The 21,971-nt window shown below is 52.7% G+C and overlaps 7 protein-coding genes across 7 annotated transcripts; 4 read left to right on the plus strand and 3 right to left on the minus strand.

Annotated features, from left to right (window-relative positions):
- Positions 1–536: 536 nt before the first annotated feature.
- Positions 537–2,372, plus strand: BDZ83DRAFT_575494 (uncharacterized protein; the record flags this gene model as incomplete). Its single annotated transcript, XM_060504821.1, has 1 exon — positions 537–2,372. The coding sequence occupies one exon, from the start codon at positions 537–539 to the stop codon at positions 2,370–2,372; it is 1,836 nt and encodes a 611-aa protein (XP_060365995.1).
- A 1,348-nt stretch (positions 2,373–3,720) lies between these two features.
- Positions 3,721–4,660, plus strand: BDZ83DRAFT_650961 (S1/P1 nuclease-like protein; the record flags this gene model as incomplete). Its single annotated transcript, XM_060510415.1, has 2 exons — positions 3,721–4,556; positions 4,618–4,660. 2 exons carry the CDS (start codon positions 3,721–3,723, stop codon positions 4,658–4,660), a joined length of 879 nt encoding a protein of 292 aa, XP_060365996.1.
- Positions 4,661–4,845: 185 nt separating this feature from the next.
- BDZ83DRAFT_618149 (exopolyphosphatase) lies at positions 4,846–6,672 on the minus strand. The gene is made up of 2 exons (XM_060508062.1): positions 6,369–6,672; positions 4,846–6,285 (listed from the first exon to the last, which is right to left on the minus strand). The coding sequence occupies exons 1-2, from the start codon at positions 6,475–6,477 to the stop codon at positions 5,195–5,197; spliced, it is 1,200 nt and encodes a 399-aa protein (XP_060365997.1). The 5' UTR covers positions 6,478–6,672; the 3' UTR covers positions 4,846–5,194.
- A 191-nt stretch (positions 6,673–6,863) lies between these two features.
- Positions 6,864–8,039, plus strand: BDZ83DRAFT_618151 (glutamine amidotransferase class-I). Its single transcript, XM_060508063.1, has 2 exons — positions 6,864–7,585; positions 7,674–8,039. Exons 1-2 carry the CDS (start codon positions 7,112–7,114, stop codon positions 7,959–7,961), a joined length of 762 nt encoding a protein of 253 aa, XP_060365998.1. The 5' UTR covers positions 6,864–7,111; the 3' UTR covers positions 7,962–8,039.
- Positions 8,040–8,882: 843 nt separating this feature from the next.
- On the plus strand, positions 8,883–13,242 carry BDZ83DRAFT_575556 (SNF2 super family protein; the record flags this gene model as incomplete). Its single annotated transcript, XM_060504824.1, has 11 exons — positions 8,883–9,407; positions 9,459–10,477; positions 10,529–10,719; positions 10,792–10,869; positions 10,925–11,008; positions 11,141–11,270; positions 11,322–11,578; positions 11,858–12,018; positions 12,118–12,168; positions 12,226–12,532; positions 12,596–13,242. The coding sequence occupies 11 exons, from the start codon at positions 8,883–8,885 to the stop codon at positions 13,240–13,242; spliced, it is 3,450 nt and encodes a 1,149-aa protein (XP_060365999.1).
- An 859-nt stretch (positions 13,243–14,101) lies between these two features.
- BDZ83DRAFT_718903 (G protein-coupled glucose receptor regulating Gpa2-domain-containing protein) lies at positions 14,102–15,792 on the minus strand (the record flags this gene model as incomplete). Its single annotated transcript, XM_060512124.1, is given in 4 exon segments — positions 14,102–14,245; positions 14,264–14,704; positions 14,716–15,460; positions 15,554–15,792. 4 exon segments carry the CDS (start codon positions 15,790–15,792, stop codon positions 14,102–14,104), a joined length of 1,569 nt encoding a protein of 522 aa, XP_060366000.1.
- Positions 15,793–18,130: 2,338 nt separating this feature from the next.
- On the minus strand, positions 18,131–18,620 carry BDZ83DRAFT_650966 (uncharacterized protein; the record flags this gene model as incomplete). Its single annotated transcript, XM_060510416.1, has 2 exons — positions 18,131–18,514; positions 18,546–18,620. 2 exons carry the CDS (start codon positions 18,618–18,620, stop codon positions 18,131–18,133), a joined length of 459 nt encoding a protein of 152 aa, XP_060366001.1.
- Between the last annotated feature and the right edge of the window lie 3,351 nt (positions 18,621–21,971).

The raw sequence follows: 21,971 nt of genomic DNA on the forward strand, positions 1-21,971 counted from the left end.
GCCAATCAAATTGTCCATTGATTCTTGAGCTTTTGATTCGTCAGTAAGACCCCCTCAGCACGTGCAGGTACCGCATCTGTTAGGTAAGCATATTTTGAGGTACGCAGACGCGGCAGGCGCGCATCTCATACCTACCTGAAGAGATGGGAGGCAAGAACAATCGTGCCTGCCCATACCCAAAGTGCGAAATTACAGATTACTTGATAAGTCCTTTGACTAAAACTTGAATTTGATTGTGGTAAGTCGTGAATCAACTGCTGAATTTATCGAATCGAGATACCCTGGGTCTTGGTCCACGCCGTTGAGAGTACCTTGAGGTACCTTCAACCAAAGTTCGGGGCTCAGGAAGCGACGGGCCGGATTTGTGGGGCACTTTACTGGTTGATTAGGTAATATGTCAAAAATCACTGTCGCGCTCGCAAGCCACGGTCCAAGATTAGGAGGACGAGAATTTTGGCCTCCAACACTTTTCTTGTCGACAGGAAGCTCACAGGTTCAACCACAATTTCCGAGGAGTGCAGCAAGCTAACGCGAAGATGGCCTCCCGACCTGCGTTTGCAGCTTTGGGCTGTCTCCATTGTCGCAACACTGTGTTACGAGCCGTTACTTCCAGCTCAGCTACCTTTCTTCGAGCTCCCGCCATCACAACTACCGCAAGCCTGCGACCTCGGAAACTGCAAAGAGCTTTCTCGAGCCTGCCCGAGGCACCCAAGACACCAGGCGAAGTTCCCGCCCATGCATCCGAAGCTGAATCAAAGCTCGAGGAGCGCATTGACGACCAACTTGTCAGCGAAAAAGAAGAAACACCATGGTTCCTCGAGGTCGAGGCGCCTATACACCCACCGAAAGAAGACGTGTCACCTCTACCCGAACTGCCGAGCAACCCACCTGCTATCCTCGAGCCTCTATTGAAATATGTCTACGAAGAAATGGGACTCGATGACCTTTCTCTCCTCGACCTGCGCGCCCTCGACCCGCCACCTGCTCTGGGACCCAACCTTCTCATGCTCTTTGCAACGTCGCGAAGCGAGCGGCACTTGCACGTCTCGGCTTCCCGGCTAGTGAAGTGGCTCCGTTTTCACCACAAGATCGAGGCAAACGCGGATGGACTGATTGGCCCGGGCGAACTCAAGACAAAGCTACGAAGGATGAGGAGGAAGGCAAAGCTACTTGGCTCAAGCGCCATGGTTGCAAAGGGCGGCGACGATGGAATCTCGACTGGATGGATCTGCGTCAACCTCGGTACCAGCGGATCCACCTACAGTGAGGGCGAACGCTTCGATTCACAAGGCAAGATGTCTGGCTTTGGTGGACCAGCCACTGGATCAACCATTGTTGTCCAGGTCATGACCGAGTCTCGGCGTAACGAACTAGACCTCGAACGGCTATGGAGCCAGCAGCTCGTACGAAGCGAAGCTCAAGAACGTAAACTGGCCGACGAAGACTCTTCCTATCACAACCGATACGGTGATCTGCCGACGACCACGATCCGAGCGCGGAAACCCAACTACGCAAACACGCCGCAGAGGAGAAACTTCTCCACAAGTCTCTCTCGGCCTTCGACAGACACCGAGCAGGCGGCTGTGGGCGCAAAAGACGCAGGTATTACTCCTTCAGCAACTTCGAGCCCTGTCACAGATCCGCTGAACAAATATCGCCAGCGAATTGAGAAAATACGGTCGGAGGGAGAGCAAGTGAAGGCCGAGGACTGTCTGGATCTCTTGAGGGGCATTTTTCAGGCGCCTACAGCGAAGGAGGATCAGGGCCAAGACCAGGCTGACCTCGCCACCAAGGTCATTGAGACGATGCACCAACGGCAAATGCCAGTCATGGACCACGAAATGCTCACGACAATTATTGAGGCGATCGCAACATCACCTGCGCGAGGCGGACCTGAGCAAGGAAAGTTGCGTGGCATTCAAAGTAACTTGGAGTTTGTGATGCTCAAGGGCATGCAATCTTGTCCCTCGGAAGCGCAACTCGTACGTCTTCTCAGAGCATACGCCATTCAGCGGAACATGGATCAATTTTGGGAGGTTTGGAGTCTTCCCCCACGATACAGCGAACGCAGAGGGTCAGCATTATACCGGGAAGTGTTTCACATCTTTGCGCGCATCAACAGGAGGTCTCTGAGCATCGACGCCCTCCGGAGATGTGTACCCGAGATGGTTCTTGAGCAGCCCCCAGTGCTGCCAGACGAGACGATCTGGCCCGACATCAAGGCTTGCATCCGTGTCGCCGATCCTAATGCGGAACATATTAGCGCCCACATGGTATCCGGCAGTAAAGTGGCCAGCGATGGCAAGAAGACTGTCGAGTTGGAGTTTGTCAAGATGTTTAAGGAGCTCGAGGCGTTGCGAAGGAACGCTTGAGACCTTTCACGTGGAAGCTGGAATCGATTTCCAACCTAAGGTTTAAGCTCCGAAGCGGAATCCGTCGACGGAACGGGTGACGGCAGGGAAATGGTCCTTGGCGAGATAGGGCGCCTGCAAAGAAGGGCGTCTTTGGTCCGAAGGCGGAACTCGGCGCTCACCGATGTTGACCGATTGTGATATCAACTCAGCAATGAAGCTGCGGAAGACGCGGCAGAGATGGAGGCTTCACTTCGACATGTACAACCCTCTCAACACAAAAACAAACTACAAATGTACCATACTGTAATAAAAACAACGCCAACTACGGATAGCCGGCCATGTTACAAAATATCTCACTCGTCTTAAAAGACCTGAATGAATGGGTGATGCGACACTGCAACTCGCCTCCTCTGGCGTTGGTGACGATGAAATTCTTTTCAGCCCGAGCTCTAATCCCAGACCTTCCTATTCGGGAAGTGCTCCGTCTTATCTCTGGGTGAGCCCGGCAGGATTGCGGGGGAGGATCGGAGTCTACCTTATTATCATTTGACATTGACACAATTTTTTTTTGGATTTCCCACCTTCACCTCGGCACTAATGCAGGTGTAATCCAACTTCAATGCGCCAGCGTTTCCGCCTCAACTTGTTGGAGAGAAGCATCTGAACAATCAGCCGAGTCGCGGTAACACAGGTGCGTAATGAGGAGACGGCATTCGTCGGTCAACCTGCGTTCGTCTGAACATGCAGGTTGTATCCCGGCCCCTGGTCCATCACACGCAGACATTTCCCACTCCCTGACTCTCCGCCCTCTCTCTTTCGCGCCCGGATATCGGCATAGCATGGCAATGTGTGATTGCAAAGCTGTGCAACTCGGATCTTGTTGACCAATGAGCGTCTGGGAAACGCCCTCCGCAGTCTGGATCGACGCTCCAGGTTAACCTTAGCCCGGTACTTATGTGAAGCTCGCGATGCCCGAACAAGCAGGAGGACCAACAAGATGGGGGTCCTGATCTGCCAAATGCTGCATCACCAACCCAGCCTCCAAGGCCTGCTTCCCGCGCCTCGCCTGTCTTGCCGTGCCAACATACAGCCTATCTCCCTCCCTTTACCGCCTCCATGGAACATACATCGATCATGGAAGTGGACTAATGCGCGCCGGTCTTGGCCACACGTGGGCCGGAAGGGACCTCGAGTCTCCAGAATGCTACATATAACCCGCACCGCTCCCTCACCGTGACATTCTTCTCCTCTCTTCCCGCTCGCCAAGGACACCTCTCCCGCCCTTCATATCCATCCTCCTTGTCCTCCTCCTCCTTCTCTCCTCATTTCCTCCCTGTTGTCGTAAGGCAGTAATAGCACAGAAGCCATGGCTCGCCTCACCCCCCTCACCCTCTTGGCAGCCGCCGCCCTCCCCAAGGCCGCTCTCGCCTGGGGCTCCATGGGCCACGCGACAATCGCCTACATTGCCACAAACTTCGTCGCCCCCGAGACCAAGACCTACTTCCAGCAGCTCCTGGCCGACACCACGGACGACTACCTCGCCAACGTCGCCAGCTGGGCCGACTCGTACCGCTACACCACCGAGGGCGCCTTCACCTCCACCTTCCACTACATCGACGCCCTCGACGACCCCCCGCACTCGTGCGGCATCGACCTCGACCGCGACTGCGGCCCCACGGGCTGCATCGTCTCCGCCCACGCAAACTACACCAACCGCCTGCTCCAGCAGCCCGCCCTGTCCCTCGAGCAGCGCCAGATCGCCGCCAAGATGGTGATTCACTTCACCGGCGACATTGGCCAGCCCCTCCACTGCGAGAACCTCGAGCTCGGCGGCAACGGTATTGCTGTCGAGTTCAACGGGTCCAGCACGAACCTGCACGCCGCGTGGGACACCAACATCCCGCAGTCCATCACGGGCACGGGCAGCAGCGTGCTGGCCGTCGCCAAGTCGTGGGCCTCGAAGCTCAGCACCGAGATTAGCTCTGGCGACTTCAAGACGGCGTCAAAGTGCTGGATCGGCGGGCTGAGCCTCGAGGACCCGGAGTCGCAGGCGCTCGCGTGGGCGACGGAGAGTAACAAGTTTGTGTGCTCTGTTGTTCTGCCGGATGGTCGTGAGGCTGTGGAGGGTAAGGATATTAGTGGCGCGTACACGACCAATGCGCAGCCTACTGTTAGCATGCAGGTCGCCAAGCAGGGTTACAGGTAAGCTCCGTCCCTTGTTCTTTTGCTTGTTAGATGAAGTTGGGAAATTGACGTTGTATAGACTTGCAAAGTGGCTGGATGCCATTGTTGCCCAGCTGGCTTAAATGAAGCACAGATCGGAATAAGATGAGGTACTTTTGGATATACCAAGGATGTGGCAAAAGCCAATGAAACTAGAGATGATGAATGATGATGTAGCGGCTCCGGACCACAAAAGATAATCCATAATATGATGATGGTCACTGGTCTGTTTTGAGACCACAAAATGAGCTTCGTGTCCTGGAAAAGGCAGTGATTGTGACTTATGTCAGCTTTTTTTTTTAGTTGGATCTTGAGCTATAAAGCAGCAACTGGAGGCTTCACTGCTGTTCGACGCTGTGATCAGCTCTATCGAAACCCTCCAGGTGTCCACGCTTGGTTTCGATGAAAGGAACAAGTTGATGAATCTTCAAATGAATAGTGCCATTGTCTACAGCACTCAGCTGCTGGCCATCCATCACCAGTCTATTTCGCCTTTTGAAGTGGATGGGAATTGCCTGTCTGCACCCCAGCGTGACGTGTCCCAAGCTAATGCAGTCCACCGAATGATGACTCCATGCTTCATGTTCGAGTATAACACTACCTGACGTATCTTCATCTCAAAGCTTGGTACCGCCCTTGATCGTCTGCCGTAGCATGGGCGCAACCTGCTTGCGAGAGCTGGACAGACTCTTCTGGTGCCAGGCCATCCTCCACTCCCCTTCACCAACCTTATCGAGTCTGCCCTCGTCCCAGCTCTCCAGGCCCAAGTCGTCCTTGTATGCTTGATAAAACTTCTTGCAGTATTCGACAGCGTTCTCGTTGAAGGCCCACAAGAGAAGCTCTCTCTGAAACTTTCCACCGGGATGTGAAGTTGTCATGATGACCCCAACATCCATCTGCTTCTCCTTAGCCCACTCCTTGAACTCGCCCAGCAGGACATTATCATCGCCGCCAGCCTTGTCGAGTAGATAATCCAGGTTTTGGACAATGGCCGACACACCCATGACCTGATGGGGGCTGCCCGCTTCAAAACCTTCGCCAACATCCTCCCACTGCTTGTAATCCTTTCGGAATACGTCGCGGAATCCCAGCGAGGATATGTCTTCCTTAACGGCGGATATCTCTTCAAAGAACACGTCGCGTCCGCTCGTAAACCGTGCAAGAAAGGAAACTGCGCTCGTGTCCTTTTCAGTCGTCTTATCCTTGGACTTGAGGTTCGTGGTATCAATCAGGATTGCTGCGAGCGACAGCCTGGCGAGGTGCTCGTCCACATCGCTAGCTCCGTTCTCCGACTTTGCAAGGTCCTCCCATGCTGAACGACAGTACTCCACCACCAGGCTCGCGCAGCTTCCGCACTTTTCGACGACGCGGGGCTCGTCGCCCGTGTCTTGGGGAACCTTGTGATCATCCGCATGGTGGTCTACGCAGCCGACGACACTGCTGCTGTACTTCTTGGCGAGGTCTCCCGTTAGGGCATTGTGATCGACGAGAACCCATCTGGAATCCTTCGCCGCGAGGTCTCGCGGTATATCGTCCAGGCTGAGTAGGTCGCTCGGCTTAAGCTTGGCATGCGCCAGGGCAGCCGTCATCTCGGGACGGAGCTTGAGGTCATCGCGGGGTAGATTCGAGATGGGGATATGGAGCGTGTGAGGGGCAGCATGGCTGCGGAGGTAGGCGTATACGACGGCAGAGCAGAGAGAGTCAAGGTCTAATTATTGCGTGCGGATAATAGAATCATTAGTTTGTTTACACACGAATAGAGAAATGCCAAGCCTCGGGTGTCTCTCGTACCTGCAGATTCGTTGCCGACGACCAACGTCAAGGGACTGGCCCGTTGCGGAGCTGTCAGAGCCGATCTCGCGTTGGCGAGGAAAGCGCCGAGGGAGACCCTTGGAGGCATTGAAACAGAGGAGCTATAACAGGTAAGTGTATTAGAACAAGGCTTCGAGCGTTGGTTGTATTAACGCATGGGGAACTGCATATGCAGGTTGCCGCGGGGAGTATCAAGAGGCGCGGTCCTCGCAGCTTGGAGCTGTTGGTGGTAGTGGTGGGGATGACGTCGGAACGTTGCACAGCGTAAAGTCCCTTCAGCTAAGGTACGCAGTAAGTCTGGGGAACTGGCGGTCCAATTGACTTTTGTGGATTTCAACGGTGCTACGTCTTATCGCTATCTTATCCATAGCGCGGTCCCTTATCGCTGCAAGCCCCCCGCTATCGGATCGCGGGGCACTCAGGTACAAAGGTACGTTGGGGGGTGGCCACGCCTTTCACTTGACTCAACCGCGACCCGCGAGAACCCCACCATCGCCGCGGGACCGCGGTCGGGGCGCCGGCATCTGGACAGCCACCACCTGTCACTTGCTTCCGTGCTTTGTTCTCACGATTCCTTCATCTTCTGCTTTGTCCCCCGGCTTCATTATCTTTCATCGTAAATAACAACACAGTCTCATTCTGCAATAAGAACTTGATTCTCATCCTCGCAACGTCTTCAGCCTTGTCTTGTACATATACTGATTCAATCAAACTCGACCAATATGGGCTCTCAACCACCCCGCATCCGCCTGGCCATCCTCGAGGCCGATACACCGCAGCCGCAGACCAACGCCGAGTACGGCGGATATGGCGGTGTCTTCACGGCACTCCTGCGCACCGCCGCCTTGGCCAGCGACCCGCCTGCGCCGCTCGACAGCATCGTCGACCTTTCAGTATACCACGCCGTCGGCGATGATGCCGTCTACCCAGACCTAGACTCCATCGACGCCATTCTAATTTCCGGAAGCAAGCACAACTCATTCGATAACGACCCGTGGATCTTGAAGTTGGTCGAGTTCACCAAGAAGTGCATCGACAGCGGGCGGGTGAGAGTCATTGGAGTATGCTTCGGCCACCAGATCGTCGGACGGTCACTAGGTGTCGAGGTGAAGAGGAGCGATCTCGGCTGGGAGGTTGCCGTTGTGGATGTCAACCTCACGCCCAAGGGCAAGGAGATTTTCCAGCTGGAGAAGATGGTAAGCTTTCATTCCAGACCTTCCGTACCTCGACTTGGCGCGAGTGAAGGCAGCGTTTTTTCCGTGTACAAGTACTCACATGTCACAGCGCATCCACCAAATGCACCGCGATGTCGTAACAGAAAACCCAGCGGGCGCCGAGTCTTTGGCATACACGGAGCTGTGCCCCGTCCAGGGATTCTACTCACCAAAGAAGTTCATCACTGTCCAGGGTCACCCCGAGTTCACCGGCCCCATCGTCAGTGAGATCCTCAACGTTCGCCACAAGGCTGGCATTTTTGACGAGGCGATGTTTACCGATGCCATCAACCGCGCAAACATTGAGCACGATGGCGTCAACATCGCTCGTGGCTTCCTGCGCTTCCTTAGAGAATGATACATCGTTGTTCATAGTTATTTACCCCAATAGACCAGCGACTGTTTTTGGATACCAATCTTACTGCCTTAACCTGCCATTTGACTCACGCCACACAGAAACCCTTTTAAGTGTGCTCGGAGCTCCCACACTTTTGATTCCTTAGCCCAAGAGGAATGCAACATCGCGATTGCCTCTGTTAGTTAAGGAATGCCGTAGATTTCATTTCAGAGTCGCGAACTACTTACTTTTCCCTTGCATCCTTCCCTCTTTCCTTGGATACCGTCTACAAATAGCTGCCTCATTCAGGTGGTCCATCGTTGAACCCTCCTTCCTTGGCAGACTGAGCTTTGTCCAAGATTGAGGTCCTGTAGAATGTCATATCGTCTCGATGCTTACCTTCTTCAACCTCTCCACGTCACCGCCAACCTTGAGAACCAGACCCTTTTCCTCCAACATCTTGGGCTTCCCAAATTCATCTCGCAGCACTTGACACAATTTTTATTACCCTTTTCACTTTTCTCGAGATTTTTTCATCAAAACGCACTTTAAATGCAAGGACTCATTGGGCAGTTTTGAGCCAGTGCGGGCGCACCTTCCCAGCTACACGACTGTCGGAGCACCTGACTGCTCCCTCGGTCTGCTTTCTCTTCTCTCTCCCACACACGTACACTTCTACTTCCTCTCACACGCACTCCTTTTCTTCCTCCCTCTACCCATCTGACTTACTTACCTTGGAGGCGTGGGTAGCTACTATCTACCTTGACTATTAGGTGACGAGACGCCCTTAGCGAGTGCCAATCTCTTCTCATTGATCAACTCTACCTCATCGTTCATCAGCTTGATTTACTTTATCGTCACTCAATCACGAGTCGAGGCCAAACTTCATACCCCCAAGTCTCGGATACATCTTGCACTTGCGGCACTCCGAGGTTCTTCATCATGAGCTGCGACGAATCTAGCCATGTAGAGGTAAACAGCGCCAACCGCCAGAGGCAACCTTTCCTACTTGACGACGACGACAAGGATGGCGATAGTGGTTCGGAGAAAGGCGGATTCCGCCCAACAATTGATCTGCAAGCAGAACACAACATTTTCGACGAGTCCATAGAGGACATGATCAAGGAAAGTCGGCGAGACGTTCATGACGGTGGTAGGGCTGCAACTCTATCATATCATGGCAACGATGAGCTGGATGGTCTTTTTTGTTCTAGCGACGAGCAGGTTCCAAACGTTGAGCGTTCTCATGACGCTGTACCCATCAAGTCAGAGGAGTCTGACGATGATTCTGGTTTGATGATCATCAATCAGGGCGAAGCATCATCAAAGGCGCGCGAGAGATGGTCCAAGCCACGAGGCACACGGAGTACCGATCTCACCTCACCGCCGAGAGTCAAGCAAGAGCCAGCCGCTGACACTCGTCTAAATCCTATGCTTGAAGCCACTGGGCGAGAACCCGCAACGGAAGTTTCAGTCCTTGGAATCACCTCTTCCCAAAATGAAGAGTCTGCTACCAAGGGATTAGAGGAAAGACAGGCAGAGTTACACTCGAAAGCGCTGAACGGTGCGATCACCATGGAAGAAATATCGGAAATGTACCTGGTCAGCTCGAAGCTCAGCCAAATTCAAGAAGCAGCCAAGACTGAAAGCAAACCGCCAAAGGTGGCACCATCTCTAGCCAGCAATGTGGATGAGAGAACGGCTGGAGAAAGTAAGAAGAAAGCAAAGAGAAAGTCACATGCTCCAATCAAAACCCGTGAAGAATTCTGGCGCCACGAAGGAAAGGTACGCCTAGACCGCGAGAAGAAAGACGACTACCGCAAAGCGAAGGGAAAGAAGAGATTGGGAGTATGCCAAGGAACGTCACGCGACGTCAAACGGATGAAGAAGTCAGACCAAACCTTGGAAGACGCGGGAGAAGAGGGTGTGAACACAGGAATTCAACTTCAAATCAACACGATACTACGTACAGTCGACGCGATCCAGGAGCGAGCGGATGCAGGTAAGCTGCCTGATGCGCCAGTCATCATCGCGACCACAAGAGCCGAGCAACTGAAACAGTTGAGGGATGCGGCACCAGATTATTTTGAACCAGACCTTTTGAGAGACCAGGCAAGGCAACTTCTCCAGTCGACAAAGGGTCTTGGTCCACGTGCTGTCCGCGCCAAAAACGGCCTTTGGAACGTCAAGGGTATGCTGTCTGATATGCATAATCACCAACTCGTTGTTGGAGCTTGGATGAGGAGCCGTGAGCTAAACACAGTACCCAAAATGCCGAAGGGAGGGATTCTTGCAGATTCAATGGGGCTAGGAAAGACAATCGAGACTTTGTCATGCATTGTGAGAAATCAAGCATCGGAGAAACTTCGAGACGAGGGGAAAGGACCAACACTGGTAGTTGTCCCGTCGGGGCAGACGATCACCCAATGGATGGATGAAGTCAGGACGCACTGCAATAGGAAGTTCGCCAGGCACATCATCCATTTTAAAGAGAAAGACAAGATGGATGTTGATCCGCTGGCTTTCTTCAATATTGTGTAAGTTATGGAACAACAAACTTGAGCTCGAAAGCTGATGGGCAGATCCAGGTTCGCTAGCTATCATCAGCTGAGACGTAGCATTCCTTGCGTCGAGACAATGGAACAGAAGCGGAGGGAGATTGCTGACCCTGAAAAGTACAAGAAGTGGCTGGCGGAGGCAACCGGCGTCTTGCATCGAATCGAGTGGCATCGGGTAGTACTTGATGAAGCTCACGCCATCAAGAACCACCAAACACACTGTAAGCATCATCTCGGTAGTGAGCGCTGGATACAGGAAGAGTATTGGCTAATTGAAACCTCAATATCTGCAGCTGCGTATGCGAGCTTCCGGCTGAAGGCCAAGTACCGGTGGGCGGTGACTGGAACGCCGCTCATCAACGCAGCTTCTGGTGAGTCATCAAGACGTCTAGACATCATGACAGGATATTTCTCACGTTTTCACAGAGTTTTTCTCCTACTTGAAGTTCATCAGATGCCATGGAATCCAGAAGTTCCGGGACTTTGAACGCAAGTTTCGCGCAGGAGTGAGTATCATTTTGCATCAAACATTGGAGAAGTAAATAATATTTACTCTGATCAGACACCGACTAGAAAGAAGTACGACAAACTCATCGACGATGTCATGATGAGAAGGTAAAAGTCACAAATAAATCATAGGAGTCTTCTCGCTAACACATTCTGTCAGAACTCAGGGCGAATATTTCCTCGGTCAACCGATTCTGAACCTGCCAACGACTAAGCCTACCCACCAATATCTCAAACTTTCGAAGGAAGAGATGGTGATATTCAAGTGAGTCCAGGCAGCTCTCTCATGCACTTTATAGCTTCTTACAGGAAACAGGATGATGGAGGGATGCTTTCGTCGAAAAATCAACCGTGACATCGAGCAGGGGACCGCCGCTAACCAGATGAGATCTTATCTGGTAATGCTACTTCGTTTACGCCAAGCATCGACTCATCCATTTCTACTAGAAGGCATGATGGCGGAGTATTTCACTTCGAATGATTTCCAGTCCATCAAAGAAAAGTTAAAGAACCTCGAAAATGGCAACACAGTCTATAACCAGATTGGTTCTTGGACTCAGAGGCAGCGGATTGGTGACCGTAGTCTCATTGAAGAACCAAGCCTGCTGAATAATCCGCAGCTTCTAAATGGCACCGAAGAACTACTTGACATACATAGCACCCAAACTGATGAGTCAGTCCACGTCAAAGCTACGAATCAGGGCCATTCTCAGCTCAATGGCGGCGAGGGCGCTGTTGAGATAGTTGATGACACTGACGAGGTCGACAGCCAAGATGAGATTGAAGAAGATGAGGATGGTCTGGTCCCGGAGCGCTACCTTTCGCAAAGAACACAGCCGGGATATGCAGCAGGCATGGATGTCAACACGGAGGATTCACAGCTTCAGCCTTTTGGTCAAAGCGACTTTGGTCTTGCATTCGACATGTCCAAACAGATACAGTACCTCGAAAAGGTCTTGGAAATAAAAAGATCCAAATGCGTTAGTTGCCACCAAATATCGCCTTCGAATTCTGTCAAGGGCAGCAAAGTAAGTCATCAAATCATTCCAGCAAATGTATCCATTCTTTTTTGGAAATTAAAACCCTGCGTACCTAGCTAACATTATTTACAGTGCGGCTGCGTTTTCTGCTCCAATTGCGTGGTAGTTCACCTCGCAAGCAAGGTATGTGCCATTCAAACCACCGCATTATTGAACAACGCTGACTTGAGGTGTTCTTAGGGTAGGAAATGTCCCAGATGTCGCAGATTTATTGGCTATCCGAATCCACTGAAGCCTTTCGACAACGAGGAGGGTGGAAATGCGGGATCTACCACGCAGACCCTCACTGACAAGGAGTACGCAAAGGGGTTCGACTACACCGGATTCCAGCACACAGAAGATGACAAGGACGACAAGCATGCAGTCAGATTCTTGCAAGTGGCAGACAGGCATCCACATTTGCCACTTACCCCCAGTGCCAAGTTGACGGCTTTGAAGGAGACAGTACTGAGATGGCAGGCCGAAGCCCCAGATGATAAAATAATCAGTCAGTCCCTTGCTGCATTATCCCGCCTCGTGTGTCATTCATCACTGACTCGAATTCTTTTAGTCTTCAGCCAATTCAATGTCGTCATGAAACTCATTGGCCGGCTGCTCGAAGCTGAAGGAATCGACTTTGCATACCTCAGCGGCAAGCAAAACACCGAGCAACGCAACAGGGCCGTAGATGAGTTCCAGAACGGCGACAAGATCAAGGTTCTCATTGTGTCGCTTCGAGCAGGCGGCCAGTGCCTGAATCTCACAAAAGCAAACCGTGTCATTCTCATGGAGCTTTGGTGGAACCAAGCCGTGGAGCAGCAAGCCTTTGCTCGCGTGTACCGCATCGGCCAAATCAAGGAGACGCATTTTGTGCGCTTTAGCGTGGATACGCCTATAGAGCAGCGTATGCTTCAGATGCAAGCCAGCAAGATACTTGCCATCAATACGGCTCTTCAAGATGACAAGATCAGAGCGCCAAAGATCAGCCTGGAGGACATTGGCACTCTTCTCGGCAAAGTCACCTTCAGAGACGGAGTCATTCACCGCATCTCAGCCGACTATGATGATTACAACGATGATTACGACGATGATGATGACAGCAGTGATGATAGCAGTGAGAGTAGCAGTGAAGAAGAGGGTAATCTTGAGGGATTCGTTGTCTCCGATGACGAGGAGGAAGCTATGGATTCGCTTTCTGACGAGTCGGAAGAGGAGTGAAGCTCTACAACCGAAAATATCCGCATACTTGGACCGGAATCAGAGCTTGGAGTTGCCCCCAGGCAAAAGGCGCGACATGATGCAAGCAGCATCTCGTTTTCTTTTCTTTTTTTTTTACGACACACGTTTCTGATTTCTGCAACTTGCCTCCTTGAACGCACCACCAGAAGGTGCTACGAATCCTAGAAACATATCCAGCCAAATCTGGGCATTCTGGGACACCGAGATTTTACGAAGTAGGGAAATTGGTCTATTCTGGCAAGGCGATGGAATCTTACGCACCAAAGATGGGAAAGGAGTGCGCTTGGAAAGGACAGCTTTTGCCATTTATAGAGGCAACGAGAGCTTTTCATGGGAAATCGAGAAGTCAGAAGGGCGGCTAGGGAAAATATCCCCAACACCAAGCTCGGGAGATTTGGAGAATATCTTCAGCCATCGTCTCACAATGCACATAACACATAGACTGCTTTTCAAAATAGACTTCTCGTATTCAATCCTATTCAATCCTTCGCCAGTTCCTCAAGTCGAACACTCTTATCAAAACTTGGCGTTTTCTTGCGCCGACATATGCAGCCTTGGTGGACGTCTCACCACTGTCGCAAGTATGTCGGCATCATTGCATGCTTCGGCCCTTAGCTCTTACGGCGCTAGTGGGGCCGAAGGACCGAACTTGCCGCGATGCAGGCCACCTGCGCCGGAGTTTGTGGATCCGCATCCCCGGTGCTGCCGACAAATGAACCTCCCATTGAGGATCACAGCATTGATTGACCAGAGTATGATGGGAATTGATTAAATATTGATGAGACGTGGTAATGATATTTGTTCATACAATTCATGTGGTATCAAGGCGAAAAAATGACTACGCTAATGATGTTCTCCTCCCTACCCGTTGCCGGGCTTCATCTTTATCCCGCCGTAATTTTGACGGCGTCCTCCGATGTCTGGCTTGCGTGTCGATCCACGGCTTCTCTACGGCACAAAATAGACATGCGTTAACAAGACCCTGTATTGACAGGCTCACTAGCGATAAAAGCACAACCACGAAAGGGCCAGCTTGCTCTGGGTTGTCCCAGCGCATAACGTGGGCGACAAAAGGAACGGCCCAAATGAGTATGTATACAAGTGGATAAACAAAAAGTAGTCGCAGTTGACGACGAATCTTGTCGCGAGTTTTTGCCATTCCCGTGCCATCAATGGTAGGATGGTAAAGAAAGGGAGTGTTGTTGTGGTCTGTATCAGAGTCGAGGGAGGTGGAGGTGCCTCGACGGAGGATTGACCAGATGTTGGCGAGCGACTTGGCTCGAGCACTTGTTGGGCTGTTGGGTGGTTGCCACTGAGTGCTGAAGCTCCCGTGATTATAATAAGCCTGGGGCGGGTTCACGTCGACCGTATCGCGGCGCATGTAGCTTTGCGGAGGAGGAGAAATAGGCTCGAAGTTGGTGGAGAGTGGACTTGTGCTGGCCTCGAACGCACGGGGGAGACACTGTCATTGGGTTCCGGTATGCGACCATCATCCTCGTTTCCATAGCTCGGCCAGTTCCATTGAATCTTCTGACGGCTATGGAGAAGCTCGATCTCGGCGGTCATAGTAGCATTTGTGGAAGAGGTGCGTTGCTGATCCGAGTCTTCCGTCGAGGTTTCCGACCCGCGGCGTGACGTTGGAGTGGCTGGCACCGATGGAATGTGGGCCCACTGTCCATCGTCTAACATATGTGTCGCACTCGCACGTCGCATGGCACTGAGCCGACCGAAACGCCGCATGCGAAGAGTAACATAGATATAGATGTAGGCGTAAAGCGCAACAATAGTGAGCAAGATCATGTAGCGGGGAACCCAGCTCAGAGCGAGTCTTGCCCATTCGGGGCGGGCGGGTAGGTAGCAGTACTCCCCGTTGTTGACGTAACCTGGCCAGTTGATAAACGCCAATGAAGCCATCAAAAGTGGAAAGAATGCAAAAGCGCTGAAGGCAAGACGACGGTGGGGATACAATCCACTCTGGCGCCCGGAATGCCGCGGTCGGAAGATGTAAATGGCCGTGTGCAAAGCGATGAGCACAACAGCAATGTCCGATGCCTCTATGCCGACTGCGAGGAAGAAGCCGCTGGCTTGGCAGAATGATGAGCTCGAGGCAACTGGGCCGCTCTTGAAGTCCACGATTGGGAATATGATGAACCACAACGATTTGAGCATGTCACTCGACATGAGCAGCATAATGAGACTGTCAATATGTCAGCAAAACGCCCATTTTCCGTCTTGGTGCAGACAGCCTTGTCCAGTGAAGGCAATGTATCCCCGAGTAACCGTTACTCACTCATGTCTGAAGCTTCGTCTCCTCCGAGAAAACCAGTAAAAGGCGAAAGTCACAGATGCAAAACTCAATGCAGCGGCGGCAAGCGATGTCGATTGAATGATCGTCCACTGATGACCGGTCAACCCATCGGGGATGCGGGTGTAAGCCGTATCTATACGGCTGCTGATAACTTCGGGCGGCGACGCAGCTGGCGATTGTGATGCACCAATGTTGTCCAGTGCGCGGGGCCACGGTGCCATGACGGCTGTGGTTTCCTGGACACCGAACGTAACCTTGGGTTCGGCGGGATGACTTGTTTTACGTGGGAGGCTTCGGATTCCTCATGATGATATGATCGTGACCACCTAGACGACCCTCGTGCTTGATGTTGGCGGTTGTAAAGTCGGCGATGAAGTTGCGGGTCTGCTTGTATACCCCTCGAATTTTGTCCTTGTTTAACTGCGAGTTTCTGGGAGGTGCTCGTTTCTTGACCCGTCATTCAGCTTCCTTGCAATGCGCAACGCTCGCTTTGATGGCCGTAGATCCCCCTTGTGATCGGCCAGCCTTTTCAAAAGTCGGGTATTCGTAGATCAGTGGGCGAAACTTTGTTTCCGTGGTGCTTTGTTTGCCTCAATGGCCAGGATGGCAGTCGAATATTGAATTGGCTGGGAAATACGAAATTCCTTCTTCTGGTCAGATAGCCAGAGATTATGGGAGAGGATGGATTGGTGGTTATAGGGAAAAGGTAATGGTACGTAAGTCCTATTTTGGTAAGTCTTTAGCCTTCAAAGAGCAGGGTCTGTGGAATATGAGGTCCGTCCTCCGCCTGGTATCGGATTGCCGCTCAGGAAAGGGCGACAGAAGCTTAAAAAGGGACGGACGCAGGCGAGACATTTGACCGCGAATAGGGGAGACGGGGGTCGGAAGCGCTCAAAAAAGCAAGACAGGCTATTAGCGTCGTGATTTGAGGCTTTTGGGCGGATGTCAGCTTGGCCAATGAACAGGCGGCCAAGGGAATAGGCATCCGGTGCGGTGTGGTGGTGTCTGTGTGTTTGTGCGTCGATCGTGTGATTGGGGGCGTGGAGAGCGGTGAGGGCGTCTGTCGAGCGAGCCAGCATACGTCGAGCTTGAGTCTGTCTGACGGCTCGTGGGCGTCGGTGTGTGGCAGAGTACGAGAGAGTTTGGCGGTCGATACTGGTTAGCCGAGGGGGGTAGAGAGTAGGGGGCGTCTGCTACCTATAATCCTCGATGGTTTGGGGCTCGGCGACCTCAGCAGGGGCGAGAGACATGAAAGAGACAAGTCACTTGCTGGTACTCCGTATAGTTGGCGGCACAGGGGTAACAAGCACAGCACAGCGGCTGGGTTGGGTTGGATGGATGGCTGGCTACAGCAGTCTGGGTCTGCTGGACTCATCTCCTCGTTTGGTTCGCCAGGCGCTTGTTGAACAAAAAGCAAAAAAAAAAAAAAAAAAAAAAAAAAAAAAAAAAGTGTGTTTGTTTCCCAAAGGGCGGTTATGCATCTGGGGTGATGGTACCAAAGTGAGGTAAGCAGCGATGTGGGCGGATGGGGGAACAACGAACCGACGATCAGTGATGACGATGTGCATTCACCCATTCCGTGTGATCCCCAGGACAGCCATGACTTTTTCACGATGCGATGCGTATGGTCAGAGAGGTGCCGACAACCTTGAGCTATGCAGCAGACAGCCGAGCAGTATGCAAGTGCCCTGCCCTGCCGGTGGTATTGGCTGAGCTTGCTCATCAGCAGTGCTCTTCGCAGGCCCATGACTAGCTTCAGCGAACCGAGACAAGTGACGAATGGCGGAAACCACAAGCGCCACCTAGCGAGTAGCTTTTGGTTTAACGAGAGTTTCGTTTGCGAATTCGGGCCTGGATGCGGTGAGGCAAGAGGGAGAAGACACCCGGCCAACCGACGCTGCTGTAGCCTGTAGGTATTTTGGCGGAAATCTCGCCCGCCAGCCGCCGTCGGCTAAAGTCACGTCGAGTTGGTAACATTCCAAAACATGAATGTCACTGAGTGGTTGATGGGACGGTGACGGGATGGCCACAACCAGATCTAAGTTGATCCACGGATGCGGAATGGCCGTCGCTGAGCGACTTTGACCCTCGATGCCGTGTGCCCGGGAACGGCATTGGACGCCTGGTAATCTGTGGGTAGAGGTAGAGATGCCGGCATGATGGTGGGGGATGGGGGGCCGTCCACTCCTTGGCTTCGCTATGAAGAGAACAGTCCAGCTGGTGGCCGAGGCGATATTGCTGTGCATGTGCTGGGCCTAAAGGCAGAGTCTGTATGCTTGTTGCATAATAAAGCAACTTGTGCAGAACCAAGCCAGTTTGACCGTAGTGATGGTTGAGCTCGGTAGAGATGTAGAGGCGCAGGAATAGCCAAGATAGGAGCTGTGGCTTTGACGGGTGCGCAAGGACTCTCTAGCGGTGCGTTTCCCGAACTTGCGGTTTGCTAGGTGACGTGGACGGGACGTTGTATTTTCAACCATCCCTTCAGGTTGAAGCCGAAAACGGGCAACGGATGCGCCGATTGGCGTTGTACGGAGGGAATTGGACAGAGGAGCTTCAGGTTCAGACGGGAGGAACCATGAGCGCCTGGTTCGGTAAAGGCCCAGCACTGGTGCTGACGTGTGCAAAGCATGTATCGAAAAGCCCCGAGGGCCGCGGCAACATCATGACAACAACTGAGTGCTCATGACGGATCGTCGAGATGCGCAGTTGCATTGGAAAGGGAAAATGATGTCCCGTCTCAAAACGCAACATAAGGTAAGGTGGTGAGATGGGCTGGACGGGAGGTGCGATGTGGTGGTCACGGATGGAGAGAATGCGCAAGTGGCACGGGATTCTGAAGTGGGATAATTGGTAGGCACGACGGGCACATGGCCGAGGCAAGGAGCACGGGCGGAACAGCTCATGATCGGCAAGAACCAAGCAAACCCAGAAATGAGGCAGGAGCTGGCGCAGTCAATGTACACCGTGTCCGTACCTCACGGGTAGAGCTGAGCTGATCACGACGGGCAGGAGCTGAGGTTGCAGCAACGTGAGCAGGAAGGAGAGACATGGCCTAGGTAGATTCTTGCCTTCCAAGGTGGTTGTTCATAGGTAGGTAGAGCTGCGGGTGCAGGCAGGCGCAGGTCACGGGCACGGGATGCGCTTCCCTTTCCTTTTCCCGTCTGTTCAATCGAAGAGGCACATCAACCGGGCAGAACGTACTTCGTACTTCGTACAGCGTCCTCCGTACAGAATGGAAAGAACGAATAGATATGCGGCAGGTACGAATGGGCACAATCAGGTTAGAAGAGAAATGGGCAATATCTTATGAGGTAGGTGCCTCACCTTACACCAGAGCCGACCCTCAACGCTTTGAACACCAGCCAGACAGGTTCCTCATACACCTGGTAGGCTGGTTCGCATAGCGCTCAGTCTCCCGCCCATCAGTAGCATCTCGGGATCGTATTGGCAATCGGCTTGTCAGACTTTCACCCTGGATACTGAAGTGCTTCACCTGATGATGAAGAAAAACCCAGCTCCGAGGAGACGAGATGTGCCTCCAGTTGCTCCTTGCTTGTTGCACGGGGCAGCCGCTTGCATTGGACGCACTTGCCTACCGTTCTCGGGATTCCCAACCTTCCATGCCCTCCCTCCCTGCCATGATCCGCCGCCATCGCCCGGCATTCTGATTTTCAGTGAGCATCTTAACTACCATTACAATCACCATCACTATTTCTTTTTGCTGCTTTCATTGATACATAATATCATGTACTGAGAATACCACCTCAAGGCTCAGGGAGACAGTAATATGGTCAAGAATAAGAAGCAGAGCCTTATTTCACAGCTCAGCCTTCCTGCCCTGCTCTAGCTCTTGCCCTGTCCTTGTCAAGTTACTTGCCTTAGTCGGCTGGCCCGAGCGTCGCATCCGATGCCCCATGTGAAGCACGAGCCACGGGAAGCAATGGACCCCCTGTTTGTCCAATGAGGGTCAATGACGGACGCTGGTCCGCTTGTTGGAATGACGGGGGTACCTTGGCTACGTACCCCGAGGCACCATACCTTCACTACCTAATGAGTACCTGAAGCCAAGGTACGTTCCTCAGCTTCTGCTCACCGTCTCCGAGCTTCGTCCAAGGGACTGTTGTCTCCCTCTTCCTCACCACCTTGCAGCCAACTAATCAAGTCCGATGTTGGACCCTCAGTAGCCTTTTCAGAATTCCTTCGAGGCATCTGATCTCGCTGATCCGAGTCATTCTGAAGCACTTCACGATCTCCAGGAGCGGTGAAACATCGCCGTTTCCGCACATCGCTGGCAGCAGCAACAACTGACAGAGGACGCCGCCGACAACCATCTGGATCTCTGACGGCAACTTGGTCGGCTTACCTAGCTCAAGCACAACAAATCTAGATATCCGGAGCTTCGATTCAAAGTGCACATATTCATACCTGACATCCTAGCAAGCTGGGTAGGGTATTGACTACCCGTCCACCCCATCCTCGTCGTTGGTATGGCTACCGATCCGAGACGCTAGGCACCATTCCCTGTGTTCCCCTTCTAGGTTCTTGTGTTTTGGCAACAGGTCTACGTCCGTATTTTTTTCTTTTTCGATGGGACAACCGGCACCACATTCCTCCCTCTCCAAACTTTGTAGCCGACAGCGACAAAGACATGACCCCTATTTCCGTCGCCCATTGGATCGAATGAGGGCTGGTTCGTCCTTCCTGCCCATCTCGCAATCTCTTGTGAGTTGCAGATGCAGACGGTCTGCTGAGCCGAGAACACAAGCGCGAGACAGGTCTCGGCGCCATTGGGGGTTATCTGAGTTCTCTTCCCGCTGACACTTCCTCCCTACCTAGGTACGGTACCTACTTTCTCGGAGTGTGCATCCTAACACAATGGGGACGGGACTCGAGAGTCACATGATGGCTTGGCGCTATCGAGATTGAATCTACGAAAATCGCACCATGGGACGGATATGTTCAGCGCCATCTGGATATCGTGCTCCAGTAGAGTCATTACATGCAACGCTACTTGGTATGCTTTCGTCACCCGCACACCATCACCGAAGAAACGCAGAGCCGGGCACCACCCTCGCTCGCGTCGGTCATCCTGCGGACCAACGATCCGAAAAAGCTCTGATCCCGCCCGTTAGCCTTTGCCCTTTTGACCCTCCTGCAGTCGCCTGGTATGTGCCTGGGAATACGAAGACAAGTTAACCCTCTTTTGGCTCTAGGTCCGACTCTTGAAATCCTTTGGACAAAAAAACAAAGCCTTTGATGTCTGTCCTTCAGGTGTCAATTGTCAGTTGCGCAACACGCGTCGTAAAGACGGGGGAACAGGAACAGACACCCCTTATGTGCCGCTCTCCGCCTCCACGCAGCGTCATGGCAGACCTTCGCCCTGACCCTGAGTCTATTCCCAATCCCAATTCAGCCGGTGCCAAATTGGGGCGTCTACCATCACGCAAGCACCTGAACCGGGCTCATTCTTCCCGCAGTCCTTGCTCAAACGGGGTAATTTGGTTGCCCACCGACCCTTGTCTAACGCTGCAATCGCCATCTGCCGAGCATCGCCCAGATCTTGCTGGCCCAACATTCCCATGATTGGCTGTTTGCATCGATTACTCGCACTCGAGCCGTGCCATCCTGGTCGGCGATGTAAAGCTTAACCTTCATTCCGGGACTTGGACCATTGTTGTCGGTGAGCCAGGTCGGGCTGTCCCTGCCAGTCAACCAACACACAACCCGCTCTCAGGCGCACATGTTTGGGCTCTCTTCAGCCAACTTACTGCCCAGCACGAGACTGTTCGTCATTCATGCGCTTCCTAATTATCCATCTCGGCTATCTTTCGACCCCGAGGTCGTGTAAGCCTGCGTAATTGGGGAAACTGTGAAAATCCTACAACCATCCCAGACCTGACCCAAAACATCTGCTTAGTCGATGTGGCGCCAGCCTACTTTGTCCTGGCGCTCCTATCGGTTCTGTGGGGGACCATTCGTCCGAATCCAATGCTGTCATCACGTCGATTACATACGCGGATAATTCCTCTTCCTCTATTTCCATCTTCCCTGGCCGTGCTCGACGCCCCTCCAGGCTTAGCGTTACTAGAGACCGAAACCGATATCCTGCACGGCGAATACGGTTGAGAACGGACAATGTGGGTAGCTCCATTTCGCGGTAGCTTCGAATGCCTCATCCACGTTCGCCGTTCAGCCACTCAGAGAGCAAGCCGGCAAGCATGTCGGGTCTTTGACCTGTTGCAACCTGCAAGCCCTCTGACTTCGTTTGAGAAAGCCGTTACTCTCGCAACCATCCAAACTTTCAGATGACGGCCCTATTCGCACTTTGGAGGGCTTCAGCAGGTCCCCCTACAACACTTGAGCAACCTGAGTTATCCCGTGGTCCCGAGGCGGCTCAACT

This window comes from Colletotrichum acutatum (assembly GCF_030867785.1).
Source record: "Colletotrichum acutatum strain CBS 112980 chromosome Unknown BDZ83scaffold_37, whole genome shotgun sequence".
In the NCBI taxonomy this organism is placed as follows: Eukaryota; Fungi; Ascomycota; class Sordariomycetes; order Glomerellales; family Glomerellaceae; genus Colletotrichum; species Colletotrichum acutatum.